This window comes from Bos grunniens, chromosome 5 (assembly GCF_055505025.1).
Source record: "Bos grunniens cultivar Pamir isolate PY7600 chromosome 5, Bosgru_T2T1.0, whole genome shotgun sequence".
In the NCBI taxonomy this organism is placed as follows: Eukaryota; Metazoa; Chordata; class Mammalia; order Artiodactyla; family Bovidae; genus Bos; species Bos grunniens.
This window is the reverse complement of record NC_141169.1, coordinates 66,930,193-66,948,169: the sequence shown is the minus strand read 5'-3', so window position 1 is coordinate 66,948,169 and position 17,977 is coordinate 66,930,193. Positions and strand designations below refer to the sequence as shown.

The 17,977-nt window shown below is 36.1% G+C and overlaps 1 protein-coding gene across 1 annotated transcript in view; it reads left to right on the top strand.

Moving 5' to 3' along the window:
* Nucleotides 1-17,977, top strand: part of NUP37 (nucleoporin 37) — a 52,072-nt gene that overhangs the window by 1,251 nt on the left and 32,844 nt on the right. Inside the window, exons 2-5 of the mRNA XM_086401044.1 lie at nucleotides 50-265; nucleotides 9,478-9,602; nucleotides 12,032-12,104; nucleotides 14,467-14,561. Coding sequence (XP_086257170.1) covers nucleotides 110-265; nucleotides 9,478-9,602; nucleotides 12,032-12,104; nucleotides 14,467-14,561 — 449 coding nt within the window. The 5' untranslated portion in view covers nucleotides 50-109. The remainder of the gene's footprint in view (nucleotides 1-49; nucleotides 266-9,477; nucleotides 9,603-12,031; nucleotides 12,105-14,466; nucleotides 14,562-17,977) is intronic.

Genomic DNA, 17,977 nt, shown 5'->3' with positions numbered 1-17,977 from the left:
TCACATCCTAACACTTTGATGGTTTCTGTTTCTGTGCTGTAATCCACAGTTCTGTGACCTTGTCCAATAGAAGGCCATTTTTGCAGCTGCACAAGTTTTGCCATACAAGATGAAGCAAGATGCCACAAGAAATGCTGCCTACACTGTGGATTGTGAAGATTATGTGCACGTGGTAGAATTCAATCCCTTTGAGAGTGGGGATTCAGGAAACCTAATTGCATATGGTGGCAATAATTTTGTGTTCGTTGGCACCTGTACATTTCAGGTTAGTGTACAAAACTGCACTGAGTGACAGTGAAGATGTTACACTGAAAAGAAAACTTATACAAACTTTGGTAATTTTCACTAAACTTTGAAAGCATGCTGAGCTTAAATGTAAAAAAAAATGAGATGAAGAACTACTGAGAAAGACATTCCTAGTAATATATGCCTAATATTTGTGCAAACACTGAGTAAGTATTGAAAAGGAAGAATACAGTTGACCTTTAAACAACACAGATTTGAACTGCATAGTTCACTTATACATGGATTTTTTTTTTTTTTTTTCCAGTAATAAATACTAGGATACTATAGAATCTGCAGTTAGTTGAATCTGCAGATGCTGAGGAACTGCCCACAGGGAGAAAAATGAAAGTATTAGTCTCTCAGTGGTGTCAGACTCTTTGCGACACCATGGACTATAGCCTGCCAAGCTCTTCCTCTGTCCATGGAATTCTCCAGGCAAGGATACTGGAGTAGGTTGCCATTCCCTCCTCCAGAGGATCTTCCTGACCCAAGGATCGAACTGGATCTCTCGCATTGTCGGCAGATTCTTTACTATCTGAGCCACCAGGGAGGCTTACTGCAAGTTACACCAGGATTTTCAACTGTGTGGAGTCACTGCCCTAACCCCCATTATTCAGGGGCAAGGCCATATACATATATAAGGCTCCTCTTATGCTTCATGATTAGAAATGGAATATTCTAGTAATTGAAGGTTATAATTAACTATACCTTGTTATGTGCAGGGAAAATACCAATTAAATGAGATCTGATTAATTACTAAATCCAGCTTTTCTGTATTGCAGTTTGACATAGAAAAAAAAACAAAAACAAGCTAGTAGTATTGAGAGCTTAAAAATGATCTTCCAGGAGACTTTATAGCTGTGATGATATCAGCTTTCCTAGTTGCTCTCATGCTTTTTATATATCTAGAGTATACAGAGTATGAGATCTACAATTGAACAGGCAATTCAGCATAGTCATTAAGACCGTGAACTCTGGAGCCAAAATGCCTGGGTTTTTGTGCCTGCCTGGCTTTACCTCTTAATAGCTAGATGACCTTGAGCAGGTACTTAACGTCTCTTCTATAAAAATGAGAACAATTATACACTTGACTCTTAAACATTGTGGAGGTAAGGGCTGCCAATGGATGCAGTCAACATCCAGGTGTAACTATAGTTCCCTGATTTCTCATCCATGGATTCAATCAACAGCAAATCATATAGTCCTCTAGTAGGTATGTTTTGAAAAATATCTGTATATAAGTGGACACAGTTCAAAATCATGGTTTTCAAGGGTCAGCTGTACTTAACAGGGTTTTGTATGAATATCATAAGTTAGCATGTACAGTTCCTACATAGTATCTGACACATTAAATACATATGACTGTCATCAATTTGGTCAGGCACGCTCAGGCACAGCCCCATATTTAATGGTGTGGCACACATCACATTTTCTCACAGGAAAGCTAGTTCTCCGTGTCAGAGAGAATTTGAACAATGGGAGGTCAACCCTCAGGAACCTCTGATTAATCCTTTGTTTATCAGAGTGTTATCTATATAACACTGTTTCCTAGATTAAGGTTAATCAGTGAGGTGATTTGGCAGTGACCAATTTTCAAAGATTTTAAATAACTTTATCACCAAAGTGATATTATAAACATTGTAAATATTATTTCCTCTTTTACTGAGGAGGCAGTTTAGTATCTTATAGTATTTTAACATCATAAATGCAATTTGACATTTTACAGTGGCATAAATGTATTAGGTTATACACAACTAGACTGCATGTATATTTATCCTAAAAAGAAAGTATGAATTAAAAGCTTCCGTTGGTTGGTGTCTGAGTAGAACACATGAGTTGTTACATTATCCCACATTGCCTCTTAGAGTTGGGGTAGGAATTTCTAGCTTTTAGGCTGAATATGACCTTCAGCCTGATCTCAGCTGGACAAGGTTAAGATCTCATCAGGTTAGGATCATAAAAAGTCACATAGTTAGGAGAAATAATACAACACACTCTTGAAAAAAACCAAAGGGAAACCATTTTTCTAATGCACACTACTAACCTACAAAAGAAAAAAGCAGCCTCCTACAAATGAAATTAAATTTTGTTTCAGTGCTTTAGAAATTAATAGCTAATTGTATTCAAAAGTACTGAAAAAAAATATGCTTTGCTTTATGTTCACCTAAGAAATTCTGAGGGAGAAAGTCAAGAAGAGAGGAAAAAGAAGGCAAAGAAGTGATGGGTAGCAGAGAGAAAAAGGGAGCAAAAGGTGGAAAGTGACAAAATGAGGGGAAAAAAAAGAGCAAAACATTTGTATTGCTCTGTAACTGTGGTCATAGACATTATCCCTGTGGACCCTTAGACTGTGAGGCTGGCAATGTGGGTCTTAACCCCAAATAACCTAAGGAAAGAATTAGACTTTTATTAACTTATCAAGCAGTGAACACAAATTATCTTCTGTGCCAGGTATTGGGGATACAGTTAAACAACTGTCTCTGTCCTCATGGAGTTTCCATTCTACTTTAAAGGAATGCAAGGATTTATCTGACTAATAACTGAAAAAACAAACTCTATACCAGATTTTTAAACCACTGTTCTTTTCCTCCTATGCTGCTATTCAGAGAGGTTGAAGCCATAGTTCAAACAGTTCTAGAGAAATGGTTCCAGTACTTTGCCAGGGGAGATTCAGATTGCTTCTTCTGAAATTATTTTTTTATCTAATTAAGCACTGTTGAACATTGTTCCTAGTCTCTCATGTTAGAACTTTCAAGTTCTGTAGCGCTCAGTTCTTATCTTCAAAAAAAAAACTAGGAAAAACTGAATTGAAAGATTTCACATTGCTGTCAGAAAGGCAATCCTCACTCTAAGACTATTAGGAAAACACTGCTGATATAGTAAATTTGAATTTCAACAAAGCATTTTTCAGAATTTCATGATATTCTTTTGAATATGTTGGAAATTTGAGCCAAGTGACAGTACTGTTGGTTGGTGTCATATATTTGTCAGATACTCATTAATTGCAGATCAGGTGCTGGGAACTAACAATACATATTTTAAAAAAATCAAGGACCCTGCCCTCAAGGAGATGTTTAAATGTAATGCAATAAGATAATACTATAAAAGTAAAGAGTAGAGGGAGCATGAAGGTTTCTAATTCTGTTTAAAGGGTGGTCAATAATAAATTGCATACACCTGAAACTAATACAACATTGTAAATCTGTTGTAAATCAACTATACTCTAATAAAATTAATTTAAAAAAATAATGAATTGCAACCTCTACTGGGACTTGGATGAGAAGACTTGGACAAGCACATTGAATTTATATAGAACATGAAGTTGAAAAGGCTACCTAATGCTTTGGGTGACAGACTTAATTTAACAAATTTTTATTGAGCACCTGTTATATGCCAGACTCTCTGCTCAGAATCCAAATATTGTTTTAATAGATCCAATCCAAAATTGGATTAAACTGCCAAAGGAACTTAATTCAGTGCTGTCCAATAAAAATAGAATGTGAGCCACAAGTATAAATTTCAATGTCGTAGTAACCACATTATGAAAAGTAAAAAGCAGGTGAAATTAATTTTAATAATGTATTTTTACCCAGCATATCCAATATATTTTATGTGTGTAACGAATATAAAAATTATTAATGAAATCCTTACATATTCCTTTTATACTAAGTCTATGAAATCTGGTGTGGATTTTGCACTTTATAAAGTGTGCATCTTGGACCAGCCACATTTTTCCAGTGCTTAATAGCCCCATGGGGCTAATGGCCACCAGATTGGACACCACAGCTCTATATCCTGTGCTGTAAATTGACAGTAATATCTAGTGTTTACTTCAGTTCTTAGCAGTGTATTATGATTCAAAGGAGATAATGTATTTGAAGACAGATTTCAAAGTGGCATTAAAAAGTTTAAAACCGTCATGTGAAAGAGGGATTAGCCTCAAAATGGTAACTTTTATGTCATCAATTCTGTTTGAGTGGAGTTGTTACTTACGGTGCTTTAGGACTAAGGCTGAAACTGCCTGTTTGAGTGTGTTCACCTAGTGAAGGTCAGTTAATGACCAGACATGTGTTGTCACTGAGTTAAATTACCTCAGTGATGGTTCCAAAGAGCAGAATTCGGAGCAATGAATAGAATTTACATGGAAACAGATTTTGGTTTAATGTTAACGAGAACTGTTGTAATAATTAGAACTACCCCCAAACTGAATAAAGTCCCCACAAAAGTAGCTAGTTCTCTCTCACTTGGAAATATTCACAGAAGGATTATGTAAACTTTTTTTAAAATGTTCTAGTAGAGATTTAAGCATTAGATGAAAGAAGGAGACTAGGTAAACTTTACAGTCTCATCCAACTAAAATTCTATATTTGGCCTTAAATGGGTGTGGTGGGAAGAACAGCCAATTTCAAACCCTTAGAATAGCCCTTTCATCAGCCTGGCTTTGCCCCAACCTCAAATATACTGGAGACTTGTATAATGATGCGCATTATAGCAAGTTTTCCAAAGTATCTTAATTTCCTGCCTATACAATACTGCCTACACCTCAAGCTAAACCCAAAATAGCATTCATCTCTGCCTATACCACACGCACACACCCTGGCCTTTTAGTTGGCTCAGTGGTAGACATTGCTGCCAGGAAAAATGGTTTCACTGGTGATACATAAAATGCAGACTGTATAGTCACTGGGATTTCTTTATCCCCATGACCACCCAATAACTCCATATGTACTTTAATAACAAATTATGTTATTAATTGTAACCTAATTGTCAATACTGTTGTTACATTAGCAAAAATAGTGTGTTTGATGGTAAAAAGTTCATTTTTAAAGATTAGTTTGTCAGTGTGGAAAAATAGATATAACCCAATCTATAAAGTCAGCTGTGATTAGGCTCCTAACCTTATTTTTAAGTTCCTTAGTGATTGCTGCCTTGGCATATCTAGCTGTTAACTATACAGTTAATATACAGACAAATTATGAAGTAATAAAATTTGACTGTTTTTTTTTTTCCTTGATAAATACATTTGTTTCCCTTTTTATGGTTTTATGGAAAAACTTTTTTCTGTTAAGTTCACCTGAAATGTAAAGTTATTTTCAAAGGGTATCTGAATCATGTAGAGAAAGGTATATGTAATGTTTGTGAAATGATTGTGCTAGGATTCCAAAGGCTATCCTGGAAAAATCAACACATCCACTAGGATCCAATTAAAGTACACATTGTAAAACTTTGGATTTAGATTCAGGATGAATGGAATTCTTAGAACAATCCTTCACATAACTTCTATCTATATAGACATATCAGTCAGTCAGTCAGTTCAGTCGCTCAGTTGTGTCCAGCTCTTTGCGACCCCATGAATCGCAGCACGCCAGGCCTCCCTGCCCATCACCAGCTCCCGGAGTTCACTCAGACTCACGTCCATCAAGTCAGTGATGCCATCCAGCCATCTCATTCTCTGTCGTCCCCTTCTCCTCTTGCCCCCTATCCTCCCAGCATCAGAGTCTTTTCCAATGAGTCAACTCTTCACATGAGGTGGCCAAAGTACTGGAGTTTCAGCTTTAGCATCTTTCCTTCCAAAGAAATCCCAGGGCTGATCTCCTTCAGAATGGACTGGTTGGATCTCCTTGCAGTCCAAGGGACTCTCAAGAGTCTTCTCCAACCCCACAGTTCAAAAGCATCAATTCTTCGGCACTCAGCCTTCACAGCCCAACTCTCACATCCATACATGACCACAGGAAAAACCATAGCCTTGACTAGATGAACCTTTGTTGGCAAAGTAATGTCTCTGATTTTGAATATGCTATCTAGGTTGGTCATAACTTTCCTTCCAAGGAGTAAGCGTCTTTTAATTTCATGGCTGCAGTCACCATCTGTAGTGATTTTGGAGCCCAGAAAAATAAAGTCTGACACTGTTTCCACTGTTTCCCCATCTATTTCCCATGAAGTGATGGGACCAGATGCCATGATCTTCGTTTTCTGAATGTTGAGCTTTAAGCCAACTTTTTCACTCTCCACTTCACTTTCATCAAGAGGCTTTTTAGTTCCTCTTCACTTTCTGCCATAAGGGTGGTGTCCTCTGCATATCTGAGGTTATTGATATTTCTCCCGGCAATCTTGATTCCAGCTTGTATTTCTTCCAGTCCAGCATTTCTCATGATGTATTCTGCATAGAAGTTAAATAAGCAGGGTGACAATATACAGCCTTGACGTACTCCTTTTCCTATTTGGGACCAGTCTGTTGTTCCATGTCCAGTTCTAACTGTTGCTTCCTAACCTGCATGTAGGTTTCTCAAGAGGCAGGTCAAGTGGTCTGGTATTCCCATCTCTTTCAGAATTTTCCAGTTTATTGTGATCCACAGAGTCAAAGGCTTTGGCATAGTCAATAAAGGAGAAATAAATGTTTTCTTGGAACTCTTGCTTTTTCGATGATCCAGCAGATGGTTCCTCTGCCTTTTCTAAAACCAGCTTGAACATCTGGAAGTTCACGGTTCACATATTGCTGAAGCCTGGCTTGGAGAATTTTGAGCATTACTTTACTAGCGTGTGAGATGAGTGCAATTGTGCAGTAGTTTGAGCATTCTTTGGCATTGCCTTTCTTTGGGATTAAAATGAAAACTGACCTTTTCCAGTCCTGTGGCCATTGCTGAGTTTTCCAAATTTGCTGGCATATTGAGTGCAACACTTTCACAGCATCATTTTTAAGGATTTGAAATAGCTCAACTGGAATTCTATCACCTCCACTAGCTTTGTTCGTAGTGATGCTTTCTAAGGCCCACTTGACTTCACATTCCAGGATGTCTGGCTCTAGGTCAGTGATCACACCATCATGATTATCTGGGTCGTGAAGATCTTTTTTGTACAGTTCTTCTGTGTATTCTTGCCATTTCTTCTTAATATCTTATGCTTCTGTTAGGTCCATACCATTTCTGTCCTTTCTCAGCTTGTGGGCCATACCAAAGCAGACCATAGGCCATATTTGGCTCCTTGGTCATAGTTTGCCAGCCCGTGCTTTAGAAGATCCTTTAGTGAGACTTTATTGATGCCAATCATTGGTTTTGGTTTTTATGAAAATTCCTTTAAAACAGCTTCATTCTTGAAACACTAGTTTGTTGTGGCTACAGTTCAACAGTTTTTTGTATCATTTTGAAGATATTTCACTGACTTCCTGCATTTGTTTCTGCTATGAAGCTGATGGTTGTTCTAATTATTACTCTTTTATAGGACATCTATCTTTTCTTTCTGATTGCTATTACTAAGACCCTTATCTCACTCTTGCTCCTTCTCCCTCACTCCCCTCTTCTCACATATATGCACACCCATATGTGAGAGAGTGTGTGTTCTGAAGTTTTACTGTATAGTGTCTAGCTGCAGATTTCTTTTTAAGCTGCCTGGGATTTATTATTTTTTATGAATATACATATTGGTGCTTGTAATCAAGTATGAAGAATCCTTTACCATTATCTCTTCAAATCTTGCCTCTTCCCCCATTCCCTTGACTGCTTTCTCCTACAACCCAAATTAGCTATATGGTGGAACTGCTCACTGAATCCCTCTTAACATCTCTTTTTGTCTTAACTACATTCTGAATAAGTTTTTCAAATCTGTCTTCCAGCTTCTCTGAGCATTGTTTATTTTTTTCTCATGATAGTATTTTCATCTATATATTTTCATTTCGTTCTTTAATACCTGTCTGGTCACTTTGGGTAATCTCATGTTGCTTAGTCATATTTTTTGATTCTCTCGTCTACATCCTCAAAAATACATTTTTTTAATCTGATTTTTTAATGTCTCCAGGTTGATTCTTCTGTTTGTGGTATTTTGTTTTCATATGTAGTAGTGCATGCATGTAAGATCATATTTGATTGAACTATATCTGTGAGAATTTTGAGACCTGGGTAGAGGAAGTTCATCCAAAAAGAATGTGCCTTTATCCATCAAGTGCTTGGGGCCACTAACAATATATGGACATTTTGAAATAAGTTTTCATTTTCTGGAGCACATAGTTAATGGGAATTCAAGCCCCAAACTTATGTTAGGGCCAGCCAATGGTTGAGATTTCTCACGTTACTTTTTTCTTTTTCTTGGCCTTCAGCCATGGTACATATTTTGCATGGCACTTTTGATTTTGATTTGAAGTAGTTTTCCCTACTTCCACTTTAAAGGTCCTGGATCTATGCTAAGGTCCCTGATCCGCATCCCTCTTTGTGTAGGCACTAAGTTTTGTCTTCTGTCCCCTACAAACAAAAGTTATTAATTATTGGATGTGGGCAGATGTCCTTAAGATAGCTTTCTGCCTCTGTGCTAAGTTGCTTCTCTGGATTTGAATTTTTGCATTATTTTTGTGGTCAGAAAGCTTTTCAGGTTATTGTCCATATTGCCAGACAAAGATGACTTGACTTTTCAAAATTCATTCTTGTCTTCCCATGAGAATAAACTGAAATCATTTTAGTAGTACTGAATCAAATAGATAAGCTGACTTTATTAAACAGCTTATCCAGAATCAAATATCTAAAAGACTTATCAGTAATTTGCACATCCACTGTTCATAGTAATGGTATAGATGAACAACAGTTTGTTCAGTCCCACACATGTATGAAAGTGAAAGTGTTAGTTGCTGAGTTGTGTCCAACTATTTCCATGTATAATACTATGTGAAAATCATTGATACTCTTTATAATGACTTTGAGGCATCGTAACATAGTAGTAGTAAGGTACAAGGTATCTTATACATAATCAAAACTGTGTTCAGTATATATTTTTGATATTGTTATTTGATAATCCATGCATGTTACTTCATTTACCTAGAACGTTCTGATTCTTAGAGCATTCCATTTTCATTGTGTTTGATGTGAAATATATTTTCTATTGAATAAAATGTCTTTTTAGATAAAGTATAACAAGTATATTGTTTTTAGTTATCTTAGAGAGTTATTTTGTAACACTTAGACAGCTTTGAATATTTTTGTTGTTCAATAAACTGGTTGAAAGAAAGTAAAAGTGAAATCACTCAGTCGTGTCTCACTCTTTGCGACCCCATGGATTATAGCCTAACATCTAATCTGCTTAATATCTAATCTGCTTTTTGAACTTCTCAAAAGAATATTCATGGCCCCCTGACAAATTCGTCATTATAATAAAATACACAGTTTTATACTGTTTTTCTCATGACTTATTTAAACACTTACTGTGTATGCTTAGGAGGAAGAAGCAGACGTTGAAGGAATTCAGTATAAAACACTACGAACATTTCACCATGGAGTCAGAGTTGATGGCATAGCTTGGAGCCCAGAGACTAGACTTGATTCATTGCCTCCAGTAATCAAGTAAGTTGAAAGTTATTAAATGCAGCATTTATTAATATCCTTTGTGTTAAGTGATCTGAAGCCTCTGATCATGGGGACGTTTTTCCTCCATCACCGCAACTCCAGGTATTAGGTATTTTAATATTTGCTATTATTTCATAATTTAAGCTTATTGTTTAAATTTGTGACTTATATGCAGACGTAACAGTGATGCCTTGAAGCATGTGTTTGAGCCTGACTACAAAGCTGTTTATGTGAGATTCCTATGAATCATAAATTCTTCACTGATTTACCACTTATTGAAAGTGCAGCTTTGTTAAAATAACTAAATTTGATTGAGTCGTTAATCGCCCTTACTGCCCCATACATAAAATGAGGAAAGGAAAGTGAAGGCGCTCAGTCATGTCCAACTCTTTGCGACCCCGTGGACTGTAACTTACCAGGCTCCTCTGTTCATAGGATTGTCCAGGCAAGAATCCTGGAGTGGGTTGCCATTTCCTTCTCCAGGAGATCTTCGCGACCCAGGGATTGAACCCAGGTCTCCCGCATTGTAGGCAGATGCTTTACCATCTGAGCCACCAACTGTAGTTCTAATCCTTGGGCTTCAGTTTTGTGGAAAGCATTTGAAAAGAATGACTGCTTTTTGAGAAAAAAATTAACACACTTGCTGAGGCCTTCTTCACAAAGGCAATGATATGTCAGGTTATTTAAGGTCTGTTACAAAACACTAACCTTATTTCCATAAATGTCAAATCTAAAATGTATGTCTTCTTTTAGTAAACAGTATTTAACAATCATAATTTAGCTCTTACTGAGCTAACCTAATTTTTTTAAATTAAGGAATAATTTACATACAGTGAACTCAATTCTTAAAGGAACAGTTTGATCAGTGTTGACAAATACATGTACTTTTATAACCTAGATGCTAGTAATACATAGCATTTCTGTGACCCCCAAAAGATTCTTTGTGCTCCTTCTGGTTAATCTCTGTACCCCGTCCCCTGCCCAAGCAACTATTCATCCAATTTCTGTTATCAGAAATTAGTTTTGCCTAATTGATCTATTTCTTCCAATGACTCTTAATTAATCATTGAAAAGGCATGGTACCAGAGATTTACCAACATATCTGGATTTCTAGATTAGGAGACTTGTTTTAACTTAAGCTTCATTTAAATTAAATTAGATGTTTTAGGTGAGAAAAAAAATATTAGCTTTAATGCAGTCAAAACTTGAGGAATTTAGATCCATATGATACTCATTTACCTAAAGACAATTGGAAATAAGCTCTGTTTTTCAATATAGACATACAAAGGCTTCCCAGCTGGCTCAGTGGTAAAGAATCCACCTACCAATGCAGGAGACATGGGTTTGATACCTACAGGGAAGATCTCCTGGAGGAGGAAATGGCAACTGTTCTGGTGGAAATGGCAACCCCCTCCAGTATTCTTGCCTAGAGAATCCTGTGAACAGAGGAGCCTGGTGGGCTGCTGTCCATAGGGTCGCATAGATTCGCACACAATTGAAGCGACTTTGCATGCATGCATGCATTGGAGAAGGAAATGGCAACCCACTCCAGTATTCTTGCCTGGAGAATCCCAGGGACGGAGGAGCCTGGTGGGCTGCCGTCTAGGGGGTCACACAGAGTCGGACACGACTGAAGCGACTTACAGCAGCAGCCAGTGTTCTTGCCTGAAAAATCCCATGGACAGAGCTGCCTGGCAGGCTATAATCCTTGGGGTCTCAAAGAGTCAGACACGACTGAGAGATTGAACAGATACGCGTACATACAGATATATAAGTTATTTCTTCCTCAGCCATAATCTGCCATGCTAAGAATCTAAGAATTTTAGGATTAATGGCAAACTAGTTAAAAAATAGTTGTTTATTGCTTAGTTTGTTTTGTAATATACATTGATGTACATCTAAACAATAACCTTAATAGGGTCAATATGATAATACTCCAACTTTTAGTAATAAATACACCAGTGTTTATAGGTATAAAAAGATTATTATCTTTCATCTAATTTAGTGAATTTAGTGTATCTTAAAGTAAGAACGCTTATAGATAACTGAAGGAGGCAAAGATTAAGATAGATGTATAACTATATTTTTATACCTTATATTGACCTAGCTAAAAGAAGATACTTTTTTAAACCCATCATTTTAAACCTTTAAGAAAAAGTTAAATGTTGTGATTTATAATAAAATTCTATCCTTTTATAATTAAAGAGACAAATCTAATATACTAATATTTTTATGTTTTCCAAAAGAAATTTGTGTCCCCTACTTTCAGCCATAGTTGTATAACAGATTTTACAGTGGAGCCATAGCATCCCCCTTCTGCCCAAACAAAAGCATGATTATGAGTCATGAAGATATCTCTGGTGCTTAAAGGTGGGAAGCACTTACCTAGACTAAAAATGGCCTTATTTTTGTTTTCTTACTTCCAGATTTTGTACTTCTGCTGCTGATATGAAAATTAGATTATTTACTTCAGATCTTCAAGATAAAAATGAATACAAGGTATGTTGACAAGTTTAATTTGTAAATCTATTTTAAAACATTTATTATTTCTGCTTTTTTATTGAATTTATCCCAATTTAAAATGGCTTTATGGTTGTCTTTGAAATATGTAGTTTAGAATCTCATTTATTCTATTTTAGGCTATAGTAAGGAACTAGTATCATAGTAAGAACTGCGAATTATAAATCTAATATCACTTATTAAATTACAGTAGTAGGTAAGCACAGAAATGAGAGGGAACTAGAAACTTTGTGTAATAGACATGAACACACATAGAGTAAGAGGTAAACTTGACGGGAACAAGCTCAGTACAGCGCAGTGCAAGGCAGGACCACAAAGTGGTTAAAAGCACAGACACAGGAGCCAGAACATCTGGTTTGAAGCCCAGCTGTGCCACCTTAGTAACAGTATGACTTTGGTCAAATTCCCAATCTCTTGTTCTCATTTCCTTACCTGTAAAATGAGGATGATCATAGCATCTGCTTCATGGGATTATGAGCATTGGCTAAGCTAATTCATATAAAACACTTAGAACAGTGCTTTTTACATAGTAAGCCCTGTATGTGAGTTTTCTATTGGTATGATCAATAACCCTGTAAGATAAGTCAGATGGAGAAAGACAAATACTATATGATTGCACTTATGTGAGGAGCTCTTCTTAAAGCTGAACTCATAGAAACAGAAAATAGAGTGGTGGTTGTCAGGGCCTGGAGGGAGGAAATGGGGAGACAATGATGGAAGGGTACAGACCTCCAGTTTTAAGAGAAGTAAGTTTGGGGGGGTGTCTACTGTATGTCATGATGAGTATAGTTAACAATACTGTATTATATCTTGCAAGTTGCTAAAAGACTAGATCTTAAATATTCTCACCGCAAAACAAAAGTAATTTTGTAAGGTGATAGAAGTATTAACTAACCCTGTCATGGTAGTCATTTCACTAACCCTGTTACGGTAATCATTTCACAGTGTATGTTTGTATCATCATGTACTAATCATCATGTTATACACCTTAAACTTATATAGTGTTATATATCTCAATAAAGTGGGGAGAAATTCATTAAATACCTCTCAGTTTGGATTGAAATTGAGTCATGTTTTTTTATAAGAACAGTATTGCCTTCCTGACTTTCTAGTAAATAAAACCTATGAATAATATTATAAAACAAAGGTAAACTATAAACCTAATCATTTAGAAAACAGTAAAAAGTTATGCTCTAAGTTATATACAGTAGGCTATATACAATTTTACCGTAGTAAATGCACTGTATATATTTATTTAAAGCCATATCAGTGAACATCTAAGTGTACAGTGACACATAGAATTTTGACCCATTAAAAGTCAATAATTATTAACTATTATTGCCAGTTTAAAAAGACATTAAATAGTTAATGTGATGTGGCGTAAAAACTGTGAGATGAGCTCTGAAGAAGGACCTGGACTTGTTAAACTTACACCAGAATGTTTGAATGAAATCCTTTTTTTCTCCCTCATTTCCAAATAGTTCAGTTCAGTTCAGTCGCTCAGTCGTGTCTGACTCTTTGCGACCCCGTGAATCGCAGCATACCAGGCCTCCCTGTCCATCACCAACTCCCGGAGTTCACTCAGTAGTACCAAACAGAATTACTTTATTAATCTTAGAACTGAGATCAAATTCAAGTGTCTAAAAGGTAAATAGGAAACAAAAACAATATCCATTAAATTATTTAAATATCTGATATCTGACAGGCCTGGTCAGGATTTCAGTTTTAAAGATTTAGACTAATTGGACCTTAACCTGCATGCGTAGTCCTCTAACTTACAACTTCCCATTTGCTCCTTCTGTGGCCAAAAGAGGATTTCTGGGTTATTGTGATAATGGGCTTATAATTCTAGCTGTCTAAAGTGCTGGCAGTCACATTGAACAAATAAATAAAAACTGTAGAAGATGAAGTCCTTGCTATGTGTTTATTAGGTAGCAGCCAGTGTACAGAGCAGCAGGTATGAGATAGAAAATCAAAAGGGGACTCTTATTTCAGGGCTCCTCGAAAGTTCTCCTGGCTTTAACTTTTGTATAAGCTTTATGTAATAAGTGAGAAATGAGGTGATTTGAGGACAGGTACAGTTAAAAAAATAACAAAGAATGTGTGTTTTTGTAAGAAATGCATACTAGAAAAGATCAAGCTAATAACAGTGTGTTGAATGATCAGCTTCTTTCCAAGATAAACCTTCCAAAAAAGTGGGTGTATAAATCATGTTTTAAAAATAGCAGATTACTTAAGAAATATTTATAGAAAAGAGAAGCATGCAGTGAAGTAAAAATATTAGGTCGGAATATTGTAGATTATTTTCTTGTGTTCTTACTAACTTTTCCCCTGATGTCAGGTTTTAGAAGGCCATTCAGATTTCATTAATGGTTTGGTATTTGATCCCAGAGAAGGCCAAGAAATTGCAAGTGTGAGTGATGATCATACATGCAGGTATGTTGCTTACAACAAAATTTTTGAATTTTCATCTTATGTTAATGAGAATTACATTTTAAAAATTAAAGAAAATTAAATTTCTACATATATTCCACAAAATGTTATAAAAGAAGCATACTTTATTTAAAGTGTAAGTATGGCACCAACAGGAGTTTCAAAACCAGTACGTTGAATTCTCATCTCAGTTAATGGAAAATTCCCTAGCTAGTTCTTGAGTGCCTCTCTCCCTCTTATTTTAGGTTTGCGCGTTTATGAAATCTAAGTATATATCAGGTCAAACATTGAACAGGATCAGTAGGCTAATAAAAGGCATTTGCCATTCTGTGAAATTATTTCACGGATTATATCTGGTAAGTTAATGTTTAATAATGAACTGAGAATCTCATTTACTAAAGCAAGACTCATGAGGAATTTAGTGTTTTGACAAATTCAAAAGTCTCTTTCTAAAGCTTTTCTGTAGATATTCAATATTATATTCTTCCACCTTACCACCCCCACCCCTCACCCCTGCCTAGATTGAACAGATGAGGTAGCTATAACATTTTACTAGTGCCTAAAGCTGGAGAATATCACAAGTAAAGAACAAGATGAAGACCAAGTGTAGGAGGTGGAAATAAGCTAAGGAATCAGAAGTAAAGCAGTCATTAGAGAAATGCCAGTTGCCTCATTTGCTTTAACAGTGCTGTGAGCAAACTGAACCCCACACACACACACACACACACAAAGAAAACAAAAATCACTGCTCTGCTATTTTGCATAGTTTTAATATTTGATAAAACTATGTCAAAATTGCTGCTGCTGCTAAGTCGCTTCAGTCGTATCCGACTCTGTGCGACCCCATAGACGGCAGCCCACCAGGCCCCACCGTCCTTGGGATTCTCCAGGCAAGAATACTGGAGTGGGTTGCCATTTCCTTCTCCAGTGCATGAAAGTGAAAAGTCAAAGTGAAGTCGTTCAGTCGTGTCCGACTCTTAGCGACCTCATGGACTGCAGCCTACGAGGCTCCTCCGTCCATGGGATTTTCCAGGCAAGAGTACTGGAGTGGGGTGCCATTGCCTTCTCCGTTGTCAAAATTGCTAGTATTTATAAATACTTGTACAAATATAAAACTAAGTATGTGTCCTTTCACATTGGAAGTAAAGCCACTAACTTCTTTTTAAATTTTAATCTTCTCAGTAGCTCTTTTTAAAAGTTATAGAGTCATAGGCCATCATTTTTTATGTACTGCCTGTTAAGATTTTCATGTCAGAGACATAAAAGATTTACATAACATTAAGATACTAGAGTCCCAAGTGTTAAAAAACTGAGTTTGTATAGAGACGAAAGAGTTAGTGGGACTATTTTTTAATGTAAAACTTAAATTAGATCACTAGAAAGAAATAATGACACTTTAGTTCTCTAACACATGGAGTTTCCTAATCACAGCATTTGGAATAATGAAATCTTTGAAGGGGGAAAATGAGTGTCTTTGCAAGCCAAGGAATATCCTTTGAATAGTGAATACCCACCAGAGACTTGGGATTACATTCAGAGGTCTGTGATTTTTTATTTCTTGTAGGATACTTTGGGATCTTTGTAGTAAATTGTCCTAAATTTGGGGGACTAGCAGAGGGTTGCCACCTTTTTATTTTGTCAAGTGATAAGAATTTTTTTAAAGTCTACTGCCTTCTGTTATTATCATTTTATTAAAAAAAATCATTATTACTCTAAATAGGAGAAAGGACTTAACTTCAAAATGAGACCTTTAATTTAAATCAATTTAACTTAAAATTTATTATGTTGCTCCTAATTGTCTTGCTTTGCTAGCCTGTGGTTGATGGTATTACTGTTGAGTAAATACTTACTCTCCCATCCATGCTCCTGTGGACAGAGACTTTGCTTGCTCTGTTGACCTTAGCCATGAGACTTGTTGAAGCCACTGTAATGTTAGCAGATGTGACTCAACCAGACACTTTAAATAAACATGTCCTAGATACCTACTGGCCCCAGAGTGAGAAATACATTAAGCAGAGATGGACCCATCTGGCATTATGAAATAAGAGTGTCCCCAGACCCATAAGCAATAAATGCATGCCTATTTTTGTAAGTCTGAGATACTTGAGGTTGATAATATCATTGCAGCAGTGGCTGGGGAGCTAAATATAGTATTTATCAGCTTAATTTGCCAACCAGAGGGACAATTCTGATTGGCTTTCAGAGTCAAACCTCTTGGACTAAAAGCTAAACTATACAGATAAGATCTTTAAAAGAAACAGAAGATGTAGCTAAATCAAGAAGTTTAAGAAAGAGTAGTAACATACACTCTCAAAGTAACAAAGAAAGTAGGAATTCTGAGGGGACAAACTACCATAGAAAAATGTTTCAGTACAACTGTCTCCATTAACTCAAAGTATACAATTACCGAGTGACAAAGACACCAGCCAAATGGCAGCTCTGCAATTTGGGTAGAAGAAATAGCCAAATATATCCCAGGAATCATTCCTATCATTGTACTAAAGTGATGTCTACTGGAGTCTGGATCTGTGTATGTTGGTGATAAAGGTACCTTAGTGAAATCCTTGTGCAATCATATTCAAAACCTGTGTCATCTTGGATTTAGAATTGTATGCCGGTGATACCATGCTTTTAAAGAACATGCTAAATAGAATAACTAGGTCAATAAAGAAGTAGAGGATTTTAACATTTTAAACAAGCTGTACCTAACAGACATATATAAAACATCCAAACACTCCCAACATCAGCCAAATGTACATTCTTCTCAAGTGCACCTGGAACACATAAAAATAAACCATCTATTAATCCTCAAAGCTAGGTTTTTAATCACACAAAGTATCTTCTTTAATCACAGTGTAATGAACTAGAAACCTTTAACAGAAGGAAAAGCTACAGGTACATGGAAAGTGAATAACACACTCTCATTAAACAGCCAATAAGTCAAAAAGGAAATCACAAAGGAAATTAGATTTCACTTTGAGATGAGTGAAGAAACATAATATCCAGAATTTATAGGATGCAGTAAAAGCAGTGCTCAGAGGGAAATTTATAGCTGTGAACACTTACATTAAAAAGAACTCAAATTAATAACCTAAATTGATACCTTACGAAGCTTAAAAAGAAGAAACCCAAAACTAACAGGAGTAAGGAAATAAGAAAGATTAGAACAAAGATTAACAAATAGGGAATGGAGAATAATAGAGTCAATGACATCAAAAGAGGTTCTTTGAAAATATATAACAAAATTAGCAAACCTTTAGCTAGAGAAACAAAGAGAGAATACTATAAGTGGTAAAAATCAGGAAAAGTGGGAACATTACTACTAACCTTACAGAAATAAAAAGGATTATAAGAGTACTATAAATAGTTAAATACCAACAAATCAGATAACCTAGGTGTCTTGGACAAATTCTTAGAAA